Source organism: Panthera onca, chromosome B1, assembly GCF_046562875.1.
Source record: "Panthera onca isolate mPanOnc1 chromosome B1, mPanOnc1 haplotype 2, whole genome shotgun sequence".
In the NCBI taxonomy this organism is placed as follows: domain Eukaryota; kingdom Metazoa; phylum Chordata; class Mammalia; order Carnivora; family Felidae; genus Panthera; species Panthera onca.
Genome location: NC_138342.1, coordinates 71,957,415 through 71,973,425, shown reverse-complemented (window position 1 = coordinate 71,973,425; position 16,011 = coordinate 71,957,415). Strand labels below are relative to the sequence as shown.

The 16,011-nt window shown below is 35.4% G+C and overlaps 1 protein-coding gene and 1 pseudogene across 7 annotated transcripts in view; one reads left to right on the top strand and one right to left on the bottom strand.

Moving 5' to 3' along the window:
* Positions 1-16,011, bottom strand: part of NUDT9 (nudix hydrolase 9) — a 96,735-nt gene that overhangs the window by 48,299 nt on the left and 32,425 nt on the right. For 3 of the 7 annotated variants that reach the window (XM_078445928.2, XM_078445927.2, XM_078445929.2), the window contains exons 6-8: positions 14,930-15,076; positions 13,327-13,411; positions 7,593-11,848 (exon numbers count right to left, since the gene is read on the bottom strand). In XM_078445928.2, the coding sequence (XP_078302054.2) occupies positions 11,670-11,848; positions 13,327-13,411; positions 14,930-15,076 (411 nt within the window). In that variant the 3' untranslated portion in view covers positions 7,593-11,669. Of the gene's footprint in view, positions 1-1,395; positions 6,811-7,592; positions 11,849-13,326; positions 13,412-14,929; positions 15,077-16,011 lie in introns of those variants that run through there. The other 4 variants (XR_013555210.2, XR_013555209.2, XR_013555208.2 and 1 more) reach the window with 3 other exon arrangements.
* On the top strand, positions 8,110-8,237 carry LOC132693375 (U4 spliceosomal RNA; annotated as a pseudogene).

Sequence of the window (16,011 nt, the reverse complement as noted above, 5' to 3'; positions counted from 1 at the left end):
CATTAAGTCTCCCTTATGTATAGCTGCCCTAGATGATATATTGTAGAAACACTGTAATATTCTTGGTAGCCACAATTTTTAATTGTGGATTATTTGTGATAAAGATGTTGCTCTGATCCCAACTGAGGAGATGAAGTTATTTTCTCAGTAATCAGTCTTTAAGCCTCTCTCTGTGTGAGATACCTGAGGAGTTGGAGTTCTTAGTCTGCAACCAGTTATTCAGTTTAGCTTTAAACCTTGTGACTCATATTGCCCATGACCATAAAGGTATTAGTAATATGGCTTAAATACTAGATGGGCATACAGATTCTAGAAGATCACACTGTTCCTTGAATTCATTGCTCCGAGGGCCATTTGAAGCAAAGGTAATTACAAAGACATACAATATAATTTGGACTGATTCTATTGCACTGAGTAGAAGACTGTTAAGATATTCTTGTGTTGGGTAATTTAATGATATCTAATAGGCCCACTTATCACACAAAAAAATTCAAGGGTTTGGATCCAAAAGGAAGAAAAACATAAAGGAGAAACGTGAAAAAGAAGGAAAAGGGAGGTAAGTTGCCCAAATTCAGGCAAAGTAAAATAGGATGAAGGTAAGTCATAGTTGAGTTTAAAATACATCTAAATTAGTTGACTTTTATATTAGTGACTTTTATAAAGAGATATACCTTGTTTCCGATGCTGGGGACAAATCTTAATGAGAACATGATGGGTTTGATTTTTCTTTCAAAATTTAATTCCAGAGTACAGTGGTTGGGTTTGAAATTCATACGGTAAGTTAATTTGAATTAAATGTGATTTAAGACCATAAAAATGTTTGCTTTCAGAATCTACTGGCCAGTAAAGACCACACTGATTTACTTGTTTTATTGAATCCACTCATATTGTGCTATTCTCTACCAACCCATTTGCCTTACAAGATTTTTCCCATATCATTTTCTCCTTGAGAAATTATAATTGTCAGTAACAGCATCCAGGCTATGTAAAGGTCTAGTAAGTCTCATGGGGGTAGAAGCTTAAGGTGGATTTATGTGTATATTATAAAAAAAAAAAATCTCATTTGAGCCACTGGTGATATGTCCCCAATACTAAGCATGACGCAACAGTGGTGTTGGAGATTGGTGGGTAGAGACTGCAAATTCAAATAACTTCAGGGGCCAAACAAGTATGTTGAACTATGAGATTATAAGGAAGTGTATGAAGTGTATGCAATGTTATGAGCCAGAGAATGCATGTCTTGTCTAAAGGCATCCAAAGTTTTTTAAAGCTCTGTTCTAGGCTTACAAAACCTGAATTGAGGCATAATTTAGCCTGACCACTATTGCAATACCTCTAACTAAGCAGCCTATTTACGACAGGAATGGGACTTAGAAAAACTAAAAATCTTCTAACCCTTTAATTCCAGACTCTTCCTTCAGAATGAAAGTTCTCCTCTTGGCTGGCCTTTTGAGCACTGCCGCTGCTCTGCCCATCCCTGTGAGTACATCGCCTCCATTTTCCACTCCATTTCCATTCTAGAGATAGTATTTCTGGGCTAGGAGGCATATCCTGTATCTTTTCCTTTCACAAAAGAGAAAGGTAGAGTCCAAGGAAGTTATAGAATCAGGAATTTATCACTGTTCCTCAGCCCAGTGGTCTCAGCACAAATCTCAGTTCCACATAGCATCTGTAAACCACGTGACCTTGAGCAAGGAACTAACCCATGACTTCCCAGTCTGTAAAATGAGTCATAAGAACTACCTCAGAGTAGTGCAAATATAATAAAAATGTTTCTAAAGCACATAAGAGTCCTAAGTGGAAAATAGGAAGTTCTCAAATAAATTTAGGAAGCTAGAACTCAAATTCCACAGTGACCTGGGTCTTAGTTATGTAGTTTGAATTGGGTTTCATTATAATGCCTTTACCCCAAACCATCTCATGCTGACTATACCCGTGCCTTCCACATCTATACAAATGAGATCTCTGAGTGTGATCTGTGTCGATTACAGTCTGAATACGGAGGACACCAAGTAGACAAGAAATCCTCTTTCCTGCACATTTTTTAACAAAGGAGCTTTCAAAGTGAGGGAGCTTTCAAACTTTGTGTTTGGGGATTCCAAATTTAAATTTACATTTCTACATGCTCTTCACTTTGAACTTCTAAATGCTGAGAATGAAATTGAGATCATTGCTGATTCGAAGATAAAGAGGCATGCAACATGTCATTACTCTTAAGAAATGTAAATAAAAACGTCATTTGGAAATAAGTTTAAAAGCTAAAAGTACACCTTCTAAATCACTGGACAAAATTAATTCAACCTTTCCCCATTGGATACACAACTGCTTTTCATTTCAGAAGTGAAGGTACACCACTGACCAGCGTAACGCTCAATAGTGGCTTGTTACCTATTCTCATCAAATCTCTTTGTAATAAATAATGTCTTGCCATATGTTGCTTTACCTTGTTGCCGGTGCTGTTTTACAAGCTTGAACCATCTGGAGGAAGTTCCAGTGGACAGGTAAACTTCTAGTTGTTTTTTTCAAATGACATGTTCATCATTTTAAAAGTTTACAGTTGTCTGAAATGACTGGCATCATGTCTCTTTTTTTCAGAGACTTGGTTTTTACCCGCCACAAGGACCATCATTTTTTCCTCAGATCCTGTTTCCCCCACCTCCACAACTGCCCTTGGTAAACATGGGTTTGGGGAGTCTCAAATTGCAAACAAACAAACAAACAAACATTAAAAAACCACTTAGTAGTTAGATGATAGTTATTAAATTTAAAATTTGGGGCTTTCACATGTTGCCAGGCACGAGCTATTCACACCCTCTCCCCGCATAGCCTGCGGTGGAGTGTGACAAGGAGCTAGCAAATTTTCCCCAAAATTTTTGGTGACTTCTTTCAATGTCCTTCTATACTTGCCATCAAAAAGGTGTTTATACTGAATTTTCTTTGACTGTGATGAGCCTAGTTGCACTTCATGAAGGATATACTAAACTCTTTCTATAATACCTGTTCTTTTTCTAAGTCATCTTGCTACTTACTTTTTTCTAAAAAGTTTTTGTTTTTTCAGCTTTCTCCCACAGGTCAAACAGTATAATTATTTTGCCCTTTCTGCTGGATCCTCTCCTAATGTCTGGATTCTTGGACATCTTTTAATAAAGCCCAGAACAGTGCTAAATATACAAATAGAATTTCCTTCACTTTATATGTAATACTTACATTTGTACAGACAGATAGCATTCAATTGATATTTACTGAGTGTGTACTGCATGATAGGGTCTATAGTGAGTGCTAGAAATACAAAAATTATGAGCTAAGTTCACAGTCTGATGAGAAAAAGATTCATAAATGTAAAAATGTATTTTGATAAGTACTTCTAGGTGCAAATACAAAGTTGGCTTAGGCTGTGGGTCAAAGACTTCATTCACAGAGGAGACATTACCTGAGCCAGATCATGAGGGATGGGGGGTGGGGGGGGGGGCGCGCACTGCAGGCAGAGGGAACAGCAAATGTATCTGAGGGACCTGAGGACATGGCAGTTTGGGAGAAGAATGATCAGTACAATGAGGTTGCAACACAGATTGGAGACATGTTAAATTTGGACAGTATTTAAGCAATGATGCTGTGAAAAATTCACACACATTTTAAAATAGCATCTGGCTTAACTTCTTGTCTACCACCTATTTTTAAAATAAACATGATTTTGCATAGTGTTATATCTAAATGTAATAAGCACCTTCCTTTTGCTTGTATTTAACTTCAAACTGTTTCTCAACTTTAAGTAGGCTTTTGGAAATTTGTCACTAAAGTTGAGGTCCTCAGTGGAAGTCTTTCCCTTTAATGTTTTCATGTATCCTACTTGAATCCTAGCCACTAAATTTCTGACTACTTGGATTTATCATTAATTGCTAATCATTTTGGTTTTAGTCAAGGGGCGGGGGCATTGTTTCCCTTTTGTGGTAGTGGTGTTGTTGCTGCTGCTGTTGTTGTTTTGGCTGAAATCCAGAAATATTTTTTTCAAATTAATGAAAAATTCTGAAGTTTTGGTTTATAATTAGAATATAAGAGTCTCTGTTAACATCTTATGTAAATCTGTGTGGCAGTAAAGAATCTCTAGCATTTGAAGTGGAAACTCTTCCTTCCACCAGATGGCAGAGTAGTATTAAAAAGCAAGCAAAGAATCAACTACTGTAGACAAACTGGTGGTGAATTTGCAAGAATTATCAAACACATCAAACAGATTCCTTTTGGCTTTAGATTTGACTAATGAAGCAAAAGAAGCATATGTCTTGAGAGAGAAAAAAAAATGATTTAAAATCCATTAGAATCTAAGCTCCACCAAGTAGAAGGTGGGCTCGTTGAGAGCATATAATTGTTCAATAAACATTGGATGGATGGATGGATGGAAGGATAAGTAAATTAGGAAAAAAGCTAAAACAAAATTGTTTTATTCACACTTCACTTGTTTTCCTTCTTTTTTTGTAGATTCCAATACCTTTTCCTTTTCCTTATTATCCAAATCAGGTAATTATACTTAAAGTTTCCTTTAAGAAAGTATAAAACAGTGAATTATTTATAAAGCCCATTTTACCTCTAAAACCTTATGCTTACATCTGCCATTAATGAGAGAAAAATACATTCTAATTGAAATGGAATCTGTCCTAGAATCCTTTGAACTAGATTTAAGGTTATGGTCGTGTTATAAAAGGATTTCATTTTTTACAGGATTTTGCTGAATGGAGGGAAAATTACATGATGAGATTGACTTAGTCACAAACCAAAAAATATGTTGTATATATTATAGCATACTGTTACTAAATTTTTAAATGATACTATTACAATGATAGGGAATGACATTATTAAAGTATTTCTTTCATAAGGAAGTGATCCTAAAATACAGTCTTTGCTCCAACCCAGTGAGCCTAAGTTTAATGATCTTTCCGAGAAGTCCCTGCTATGTTTGGAGACCACGAAAGAAAATGGGGACTATATGCTTCCAGAAATATAGGTTTGAAGGGAGGATGGGTACTTAAAATATTAGTGAATATGAATCTTAATGCCATAATTTTAGAAATCTAAGAATTCTAAAAAGCATGTGTTCATTAATCAAGGTAATATAAAATGTATAACATAGAAAAGATAGTTAAAATGCTGAATTACAACTCCCTGATTATTTAACTGCATTTCCTTTATTCTAGGTCCTGACACTTAATGATCTTATAACGGTAAATATATCTGCCCTGTTAATCTACAAAGTTCATAGACATATTATATTCAACTCCCTTTATAAGATAGGCCAGCTCATCATAAAAATTTGTCTTTATTAGTCTAATTCATTTGGAAACAAAATAAATCACAGCTATTAAATTCAAAGTCAAAAAACAATCTCAGTTCATTTCTACATTCTACAAACAGTGCTACATTCATTATTCAATTCATACAAACTATAAATTGACAAAACAACCTTTTCCATCACTGATGAGGGTGAAAGTGAAGAGTCAAAAGACTTAGACTTACAGAATAAATTCCTTTTGGAGAAATGAAAAAGACTTATTTCTTCACTAATGAAGCATTAGCATAAACACATTATACATTAAAGATTATCAAAGCTAAGTTCCAATAGATAATGCTGCTTTTTTTTTGGATGAAAGGCACACAATTCAATTTTTTAATAAGGCCCTTTATTGATACAGTAAGTTATTCAGAATATTAGTTCATGAAAACAGAGGAGAAATACTTGAGTGGAGTTACAAAAGATAACACTGGAAAATTCCATTTCCTTATCTAAAAACATATTTTTCATACTTAAACATTTTCTGAAATCAAGACACATCTCACAACAGATACATTTATTCTAAGATTTCTTTTTTCTTTAAAATACTATCATTTAAAATGGTACATTTTACAATTGGTGTATCTTAGAATCAGGGACATGGCAGTATTTTGTAAAAATGTCAGAAATTTAGGCCTAAATCATTCGTGTGCCGGAGATAAAATTTTTCAGGATTTGAGACTATTTAAAGCCAACCATCTTGAGGAATATTTAAGTGTCCCAGAAACTTGAGACCAAACAAGCTTCTGAGTCTAATCAATAAGAACCTAAGTCTCTTGAGTTCAAGTGCTAGTGCTCTTCCCATAATCCACTGTTTAAGCAATGTTATAGTCCATTTCCAAATGGCAGACAATAAAAACTCTAGCATATTTCTAACGAAAAATGTTTTAGGAAACTGCCTTCAATGATTAATCATTAACGATTACAAAATTGGCAAGTTCACCTTTATATCAAAACCTGCAGAAAGAGCACTGGCCTGTGGTTGGAAAGCCTAGATTCAAACCTCTCTTAGATTCTAATTTCTCTCTTGATTTAAATCTCTTTTACAATTAAATTAGCTGTGTGACCCTGGGTAAAGGTATCGGTTTACCTCCCAGGTCTCTTCCAGTGCAAATATACTCCTCAGATACAGGACTCATTCACATTACCAGATCTGGACACTTAATACCTATTTATACTTTCTTTTTTGGAAAATTTTTAGAAGTACTCTTGGCCACAACCTATATCCTGGAAAGAATTCTGACAGAATAACTTCTAGACCTGCCATACCTTCATAGCCCAGGATTCTCCCAGGAATCCTAGTTAAGTCAGAAACTTGGAAGAGTCACCCTTAAGAAACAAACACCACCTCAGGTATTGTTCTTGCCTAAGCAAATATTGGGACAGTGTTTGACTTACATATTCTTGCATACACACCGGGATGGACAGCTCTACAAATACGAAGGGATTCACTTTCTTTCACTGGTCAATTCCTTGAGCAAGCTGCCAGTCTGTTACAACAGAAGGACCCGTGGAAGCTGCAAAGCAATACTTTTCCAGTGACACCGCTTGTGTAAACAAACTCTTGAAGCCAAGTATTTATAGTTGTCCTAAAATTTTGGGTCAAGTATCATTCACATAGGGAATTTTCATACTTCAAGAAACCTAGCACTTGCATGGATATGTACACAGTGAGTTTCTTAACTGTTCAAGTTTTTATTCTTCAGATACAGTAAATAGAATTACAATAAGATATTTCTGTGAATTAAGGGAATTTAAATCTAGATATTGCACATTCATTTTAAAATCTTATATCATGTAAATAAACCTCTAAATAAAATGGAATTCATTTTTCAATAAAAACAAATTTTCATATAGAAAATCTTCTAGCTTATATGTGTGCTAAGTTACAAATATGTTAAAAAAATAAGCCCATTAACAGCACTAGCATTGATCGATTTTTCTTCTTTCAGTTAATCACTTCTATTCTGAACGAACTTGAGGTAAGTTCATATTAATTTTAATTTTAATGTTTATTTATTATTGAGAGACACAGAGAGACAAAGCATGAGCACTGGAGGGGCAGAGAGAGGGGAGACACAGAATCTGAAGCAGGTTCCAGGCTCTGAGCTGTCAGCACAGAGCCGGATGCGGGGCTCAGACTCACAAACCACGAGATCATGATCTAAGCGGAAGTGTGACGCTTAACCAACTGAGCCACCCAGGCGCCCCTCATATTAATTTTTAAGTTATTATAAAGTATAAACCTATTTAATGGACTGAAGGTAATGTCTTTATTTTTTTATCTTTTAGGGCTTCTTTGGGGTAAGACTTTATTTCTATGATTATATTGATAAAAACAAGTGACATTTAAGACCAGGAAAGGTAAGAATAACTCTCCTCAACTATAAAAATATATGGCAGAATCAAACCCAACTGACTTACCCAAATTAGAGCTCCTGAGTTATAAACTCTAAACAATTTAGATCAGAATTTCTGCAGGTCTAAAAAGGTATTTTCATAATGCCATGGTATTTGACAAAATTTCAGCCTACGAAGTATATGCAATGTTAAGAAATTTCAAACAATAAATTTTTCCTCAAGCTTGTTTTTGTTTTATGGACAATTCATAGTAAGCAGAAAAGTCTGCTGTGAAACTACCAAATCTAGAAATAGCCTCATTTCAAGGCAAGGCAAAACATCTCCTTAACACCAAAGCATCAGCTTGCTCGATGGAGAGGCTGCAAATCTTGAGACTTCTTTGACTCTCATCCAAGTTTGTTCTCACTTTAAAATATATACAAAAGATAAGCTTTGTGCAGTGGGTGTATCATAGCCAATGAGGTTTATCCAAGGCACGATTATTGCTAATTGAAAATACATACAAAAGATAGATATATTCCTTTTTTAAATATCTGAATTAATGTCAATCAAAATTATTAATTATATATAAATTAATGTTAATCTACCTTGAGAGAAGCTAATGAGTCAAAATATTCTGAGTCCCAATTTTGAGAAAGAAATTGGATTTCACCCGTTTTCCTCCTTATACATTTCATTGCCCCCAAATGCTTACTTAGTATTTCTTACCACTTCAAATGCTCTTATCAGGCCATCAAAGGCCAAGTGGGAGAAGGGAAGTGCTTTGTTGCAGAAAAACCCAGTTGAGGATTCAATTTATCAGCATTTAAGATGTAACAGGATCATGTTATTTTCTATCTGCCAATACACATGATTGTATGAATACTAACCCATCAGCAATAAAATAACCATAAGATGGGAGATGTGAGTGGAAGCAAAGAAGAAATCATGGCAAGAATACCTTCATATAATAACTGTAATCTGTATTGTTTATTTTGGCAGAGATAATTCTCTCCCTCCTATGAAGTTATATACTAAGGTTAGTAAAATCTCCAAATATCTTTCAAGTACTACTATATATTTAATTTTTTTTTTTATCTTAGGAGTTTAATAGTCTCAGGTCACATCCATATTGATAAATTAATAGCATGATGAAAGGTGTACTGATGAAAGCAGTAATTAGCCTACTTAAATTATAAATGCTTCCTTCAAATGATGTATTTTTAAATCAGTTTATTAAAACCTCACAAATATGTTACAAAATAATACCAATCACCGTTTCTTATACTGTAAGAAAATATAGCATTTAGCTTCTAAAAGTGGTTGGAATTTTCAAGTGCCAAATATTCAGGTTTTAGATTGTTATGTTCTTACTATGCAAGTTTAGCATATGCTTCCATTTGAGTCTGAAATGCTGGCAAGACAAACACCGAATTGCCACCACATATCCTTAGGTTCAGATATTATCAAGTAAATTCTCTTTGGGTTCAAATTATGCAGTTACAGTGATGCTAATTAAATCAGCTGTGACCTTAAAGTCAAGTCATAAACCATTAAGTGTGTTACTGTTAACGTGAGTACTGCTTAAATAATAAATAATCTTCCAAACTGCAGACTTAACACAACAAATCATCAAAGCTTCATGACCTTAGTAGGGAATACGATACAGAATAAGTTTCAGAACCTGGCAGACCTGGATTCAAATCCCAGCTCTGTCCCTTACTGAATAACCTTGGGAAAATCTTTAGAAGGATCATTTTCACCTGTGAAATGGAAATAATACCACCTAACTTCAGAGGATTGTTGTGAGGATTGCATGATATAATGTAGATACTCAGTAAATGGTATCTGTTATTACTATTTTACTAAATAGTAAAATATTTTTAGATAAAAAGTATTCAGAGAGTATTCTTCCTTACACCTAAAATATAAGAAAAGCAAATATGGCATCAATATCACCTAGTGATATAGGAGCAAATATTCCTCCAGAAAGGTCTTCAACTAAAATTTTAATATGGTTTTTCTTATTATAGATGATGCTGGATATTTATAACACTTATCAGAAGATTACTTCTATTTTATAATTTTGCATACTTTAGAAATGTTCCAGAGAAAACTCTAAAATGCCATGAAGAATTCATTATCAATAGACCATGTGCTTTAATCATTCTTTAAATAAAATATTACCTACTATCTTTTCTAATGTCAATTTAAATGTTTCAACACTATTAGATGTAAGTAAATGTTGACCTTCAGGGAATTGCTCAAACTTTCTCAAGAGCTTTTGTAAGCAGCTTTAAAAATTCTATTCAGTGCCAGGAAAAAGCAGTCTCTTCCTGCCAAACAGTAAAAGTAGAATTCAACTCTGATTCTGGGAGAAGGCCATCCTACCCCTCAGCTAGTGAGTGGGTCATCCTGGTCAAGCACAAGTCCCTTATTACATACCAGGGACCAGGATTTTATGGATTTTAGAAAATTAATACCATACTTAAACCTTGTAATTCTTCCAGAGGGGTCTGAAACAGCATCTGGAAATCAAACATTCTAATGTTTCTCAGCAAACCTTAAGTCGCACTAATGAGGAAAAAGCTTCCTGTCAGTTTAGTTCAGGTTTACCACCAAAGTAAAAGTAGCTTTGACACTAAATTAGCAGGGGTTGAGGGGACTTCTGATTTACATTAGCCCAAGTTCTGTTCTCAAGCTACAGAATAAGCCTAATACCTTTTTCAAATATGTGAAGAAAAGGAAACCACCATGTCTCTATCCCTTACACCTCCTTTTCTTCAGATGCCCCATCTGTAACCCAACTAGAATGAAGACGGAATTATGATGGTCCCTACTCAAGGTTGACAGGAGTAAATATCATGGGATTTTCTCAATAAATATCTTAGCCAGGATGTAATACACATGTCCACTAAGACAAGTATTATTTTCATTCTTCTTCCCTAAGTATCTAGAACGTCAACAACTCTTTCCTTTCTCTGGGAATTATTAACGGTGGGCCTCTCAAAAACCTATTCCAATCCTTATTCCCTTCCTAACAAATAATATGTTTAACTCTCAAAGGCTTCCCTCTCTCATTTCAATCCTTTCTGAACATCTATTTTTATTTTTATTTTACTTCTTAGAGAAAGCATGGGTGGAGGAGAGAGGCAGAGGAAGAGAGAGAATGAATATCCCAAGCAGGCTCCATGGTGAGTGTGGAGCCCAACATGGGGCTCGATCTCACAACCCTGGGATCATGACCTGAGCCAAAATTAAAAGTTGGACACAACCAACTGAGCCACCCAGGTGCCCCTGAACATGTATTTTTACTTTATTTATGATACATACAGTTACAATAGAGTGAAATAAATACATCAATTTAAATTACTAATTTCCAGGACATATTTTTAAATTCAGAATTTTTAAAAAATGAGAACACGAGCTGTTTATTGATATTGATCTTTATTAACAAGATCAATTTCCTCAATAAACTGGTAATTCTGAAGTCAAAACAAGGTTTTCATTTTTTAAATCAGCTTCAACAACATCACATAAAGCAAATAATTTAAAGACAGGTTAGACACTGGCAGTGTTCTCCTAAAGGAGCCTGATATTTATGCCAGGAACATCCTTCAGACCCTAGATCAACAGGAAAAAAAGAAAAGAAAGAACTAACATGGAAGGCAGAAGTAATGGCTGACCCTAAATGTATCTTTATTCAGGTTATGGTTCTTCAAAGAACATTAGCTGTTTCGATTTGGTTTAAACCATGCTTAAATAGAATACATAAAAAATATGTTGTTTATATTTCTTCTGACTGGAAAGCAGAAAAATTATGTGTTGCATTTCATCATATTTACTAATTTTATTCTGATTAAAACCTTCTAAATGCAAACAGTTTTGAAAGTGAATGAAATAATTTCCAAGTGACCGTGCCTGCCCCCCTTATCTATCCTATGAGCTCTGTGGTACCGCCTTCTTTTCACCACGTGCTCTTCTGCACTTGGCTGACACAGAGATGAGGCTACAACCCGCGACACTCAGCATCAGAGTTCTCACTCCAGTGTGCATCTCGTTTCTCTGCCACAAGTTTGATGAATTGAGAGTGACTGGCATAAAGCTGGAGTTGATCACTGATGTCCACCCATTTCACTTTTCCAGCATCATCTCCAGCTTCTAGGGTAAGGTTATCCATTATCTCACCTATTGCCAAAGCACAACATCACCAAGAGAAAGTAATTCATTTATTTATGTCCTTTTCAACATAACTCTGTAGCTTCAAGTATTCTTACTGAAAACAATTTAAATCATTATTGTATTAGGTGCCCCAGGGAATTAATAACTAGAAGGTTCCAAATTTTCCAAATGCCCAAATTTTAACCACATTGCTAAATTTTAAGTAGAGGCACCAGTAAGGAAGCTTTTCTCTTTAAAAAGTAAGAATATTGGCTTTAGCTTAAAAAAAAAAAAAACAGTCCGTATTAAATGAGTATGAAACTTACATCAAAACAAGTTCTAGAGGGATTGGAGATTTAAATGTAAAAAAAAGAAAAAATTATTGGCAATTCATTTTACACTCTTAAGTGGACCTTTCTAAAATAAGCATGGGGTGGGGGGCGCCTGGGTGGCTCAGTCGGTTAAGCATCCGACCTCAGCTCAGGTCACGATCTCACGGTCCGTGAGTTCGAGCCCCGCGTCAGGCTCTGGGCTGATGGCTCAGAGCCTGGAGCCTGCTTCCGATTCTGTGTCTCCCTCTCTCTCTGCCCCTCCCCCATTCATGCTCTGTCTCAAAAATAAATAAATGTTAAAAAAAAATTAAAACTCTAAAATAAGCATGGGGGTGCCTGAGTAGCTCAGTCAGGTAAGTGTCTGACTCTTGGTTTCAGCTCAGGTCATGATCTCATGGTTCACTGATAGCACAGACAACATGGGATCCAGCTCTGCATCAGGCTCTGGGCATATAACTTGGAGCCTGCTTGGGAGTCTCTTTCTCCCTCTCCCTCTGCCCCTTCCCCCCGTGCCCCCCCCCCAAATAAATAACCATGACACCAAACCAGAAATCGTAAATGAAAATATTTATATTTACAAATAAATATATTTATTAAAATCTTTATAATTATCAAAAAAAATTAAAAATAAAGCTCTTAATCACTGTTGGGAATGTAAATAGACTATTTCTGTAGGACAATTTGGCAATGCTTATCAAGAGCTTTTAAAAAAGCAAATGCTACGGCACCTGGAAGGCTCAGTCGAGGAGCCAACTCTTGATTTCAGTTCAGGTCATGATCCCAGAGTCGAAGGACTGAGCCCGTCATTGGGCTCCATGCTGAGCATGAAGCCTGCTTGAGATCCCCTCTCTCTTTCTGTCTCTTCCCCTCTCCCCCTGCTTGCACGCTCTTTCTAAAAGAAGAAAGGCACCTGGGTGGCTCAGTCAGTTAAGCAGCCGACTCTCGGTGTTGGCTCTGGTCATGATCTCATGGTTTGCTGACAGCACAGAGCCTGCTTGGGATTCTCTCTCCACCTCTCTCTCTGTCCCTCTCCTGCTTGCTCACGCTCTCTCTCAGAATAAATAAACTTTAAAAAAAAAAAAAGAAAGAAAAGGAAATTGCTCTTTGATGAGAATTCATTCCGCAAATACCAGAGTGCCTCTTATCAAGTCAGTTTAATAAACACAAGTTTACCTGTTTCATCATGGTAGTTCACAGCTTCTGTCTCCATCCATGCATTATCAGTGTTTCGAGGATCATCGACATATCCTTTATATATCTATTTTTAAAAGGAAGCAGACAAAAAAGGTGTACAGTCAAACACGAATGGGCGGAGCAGATGCCTGCTACATCGGAAATGTAAATATCCTATTACAAAGCAGTGTGCATATAATTAACTGTACATTACAAAGTTAAGATGGTAAATTATATGTCATGTATTTTTTACTACAGTAAGAAAAAAGTGCCAACCTAAAATTGTCAGGAGGCAATAATTAAGCATTTATTTATTATCAGAGAACTGCAATTCTGGGTACAGAGATGTGGGTAGCAACCCAGCATCCCACTAGGGAGCAAAGTCAGAGGTTTTTAAGATGGAAAGAAAATGCTTGTATAAGTTGTTTTCAAAGAATTTTGATTGGCGTTGCTGCAGAAAACTAATCTTGAGTGAACATAATTGGTTGCTAAGGCTATCACTAAGCAAGTCCCTTTTGTAGCAAGTTGCAGGTGTTTGTGTAGTCTTTGGAGTATTTGCGGTTTAGCCCAGTTTAAAAGATCAGGGCTCCACCTGGTGAGGAAGTACGTAAGTCCCACCTCCCTAAAGGCCTCTCAGCTCCATTTTAAAACCCCTTGATAATAAGTGACTCCTTATTTCACCTTTCACAAGTGAAATGTAAGTATCATAGAAACTTTCATGTAACATTCCACATGCTTGTTTTAAATTTCCTAGGATAAGTATTCTCAAGGTCAGCTTTAAAATTCACAAAACCCTCAACTCTTCAGACTCTAATTTCATAATTTGAGAATAGTCTTATTTGGGCCATATGACTTTTTTAAAGGCTCTATAAGTATTTTTCTGTGATTATATATAAGTATATTTTATATATATATATAATTTCTGTGATTATAGTTTCAGACATACAAAGATTTTTTTAGTTTAAAAAAGAAGATCTATAAGTAAATTTAGTAAAGACTAATACTTAAGCTATTAATATAGGGAAAGATTTGGATCTAGCCATCTAACACAAACGTGACCCCAAAAGACTGAACGTAAATAAATAAGAAATCCTAATTCTAGAAAGAAAACAAAGCAATTCAAACAAAAGCCAGCAAAAAAGAAACTCTTTTTCCTTATTACCAGTACACATATACTTTATAAGGTGATTTTTTTAAATCACAAAGGGTATGTAGACAAAACATAAGACTTAAATGGTTATCAACCAGAAAAACTCTGAATAACGTAGTTTAAAATGTAAACGTACTCTCAAAAGAGCTAAATTTATGTAAATTTTTTAAAAAGGTTTCCGGATGGATGGGTGTGTTCAGTGTCACGTTGGCTCACATCTAGTCTAAAGAAAAACTAAGAGGAAAAAAGTGTATTCTAATAAATGTAACTGACCTAAAGTTGGGCTATAAAAGTTTAAGCAGAAATCTATTCACAGTGAAGATCTATAATTTGTTTCTATGAATATGTATTTCAAATATACAGGTTTTACCTATCAGATTTCCAGGTGAACTTTTAAGGAATTTTCACTAATCCGTGAGGCTAAAATCCTTCATGGGAACCACCATTTCTTACCACTAGATGTTCCTGGCTGAAGAGTTTGTGCAACTGTTCCTCTAATTCTCTCTTTTCTGCACTGGATTTCTGTAAGGAGTTGAGAGCTTCCTCACCAAATTCTCTTTTCAGTGTAGTACTAATCTTTTCTCCTGGGTCCACCATCCCCTAATAGCCACATTATTTAAAAAAAAAAAAAAAAAAAAGTAATAAGCTTTAATTCATTCAACAAATATTTACTGGGTGATGCAATAGACACATTGTTCTACCTGGCCATAATCATGATTCCCATTCTCCTATGATATCTTCTTCTCTAAACCATTTGATTCTAGTAGAAGTAGCCAATCAGGGTATCTCATGTATTTGATTGCAGTAATTTGTCCAAGGTTAGCCAATAGTAAACTGAGCCAATAAGACTCCTTTCCTGGTATCTTCTAAACTCAAGCTAAGGAAGGAAGGCCTGGAGGCAAGATGGAATATAGCAAGCTGAAATTTCCCCATTGTTCATCCCATTCCAGCCACACTGACCTCCTGAATCAGTGTCTATGACATGCCAAACAAATCCCACCTAAGGCCTTTGCACCTGCTATTATTTGTGTCCAACATGCTTTTCCCTAGATACCCACATGCATCGCTCATTCACCTTCTTCAAATCTTTGCTTAAATGTTACCTTCTCAGAGAGACCTTTTATAACCACTCTAATCTCAAATTGCAAACTCTCAAACATTTCCTAGTCTCCTTCTTTGCTTTAGTTTTTTCCTTAATATTTATACCTTTAAACATACAATAACATATTTTATATTATCTGTTTCCCCCACTGGAACGTGAGCTCCAAGAAAACAGGGATGTTTATGTTGCTCTGTTATATTCTCAATGTCTAATATATCAGCTGACAAAAAACAGATCTCAAAATATACTGATTAGATGAATGGTTTTCAATATGACATCAGGGACAACCACTTCCTTACTGATCAGAATTTCAGATGACAAAAATATAAAATCCTACGATGAAATCATTACCGTGTTTTACACTAAGCATGGGTAAAGTTTGACAATTTGGCTCATAATAATTAACCTAAGCTTTTGTTACAGTCACCTGGGA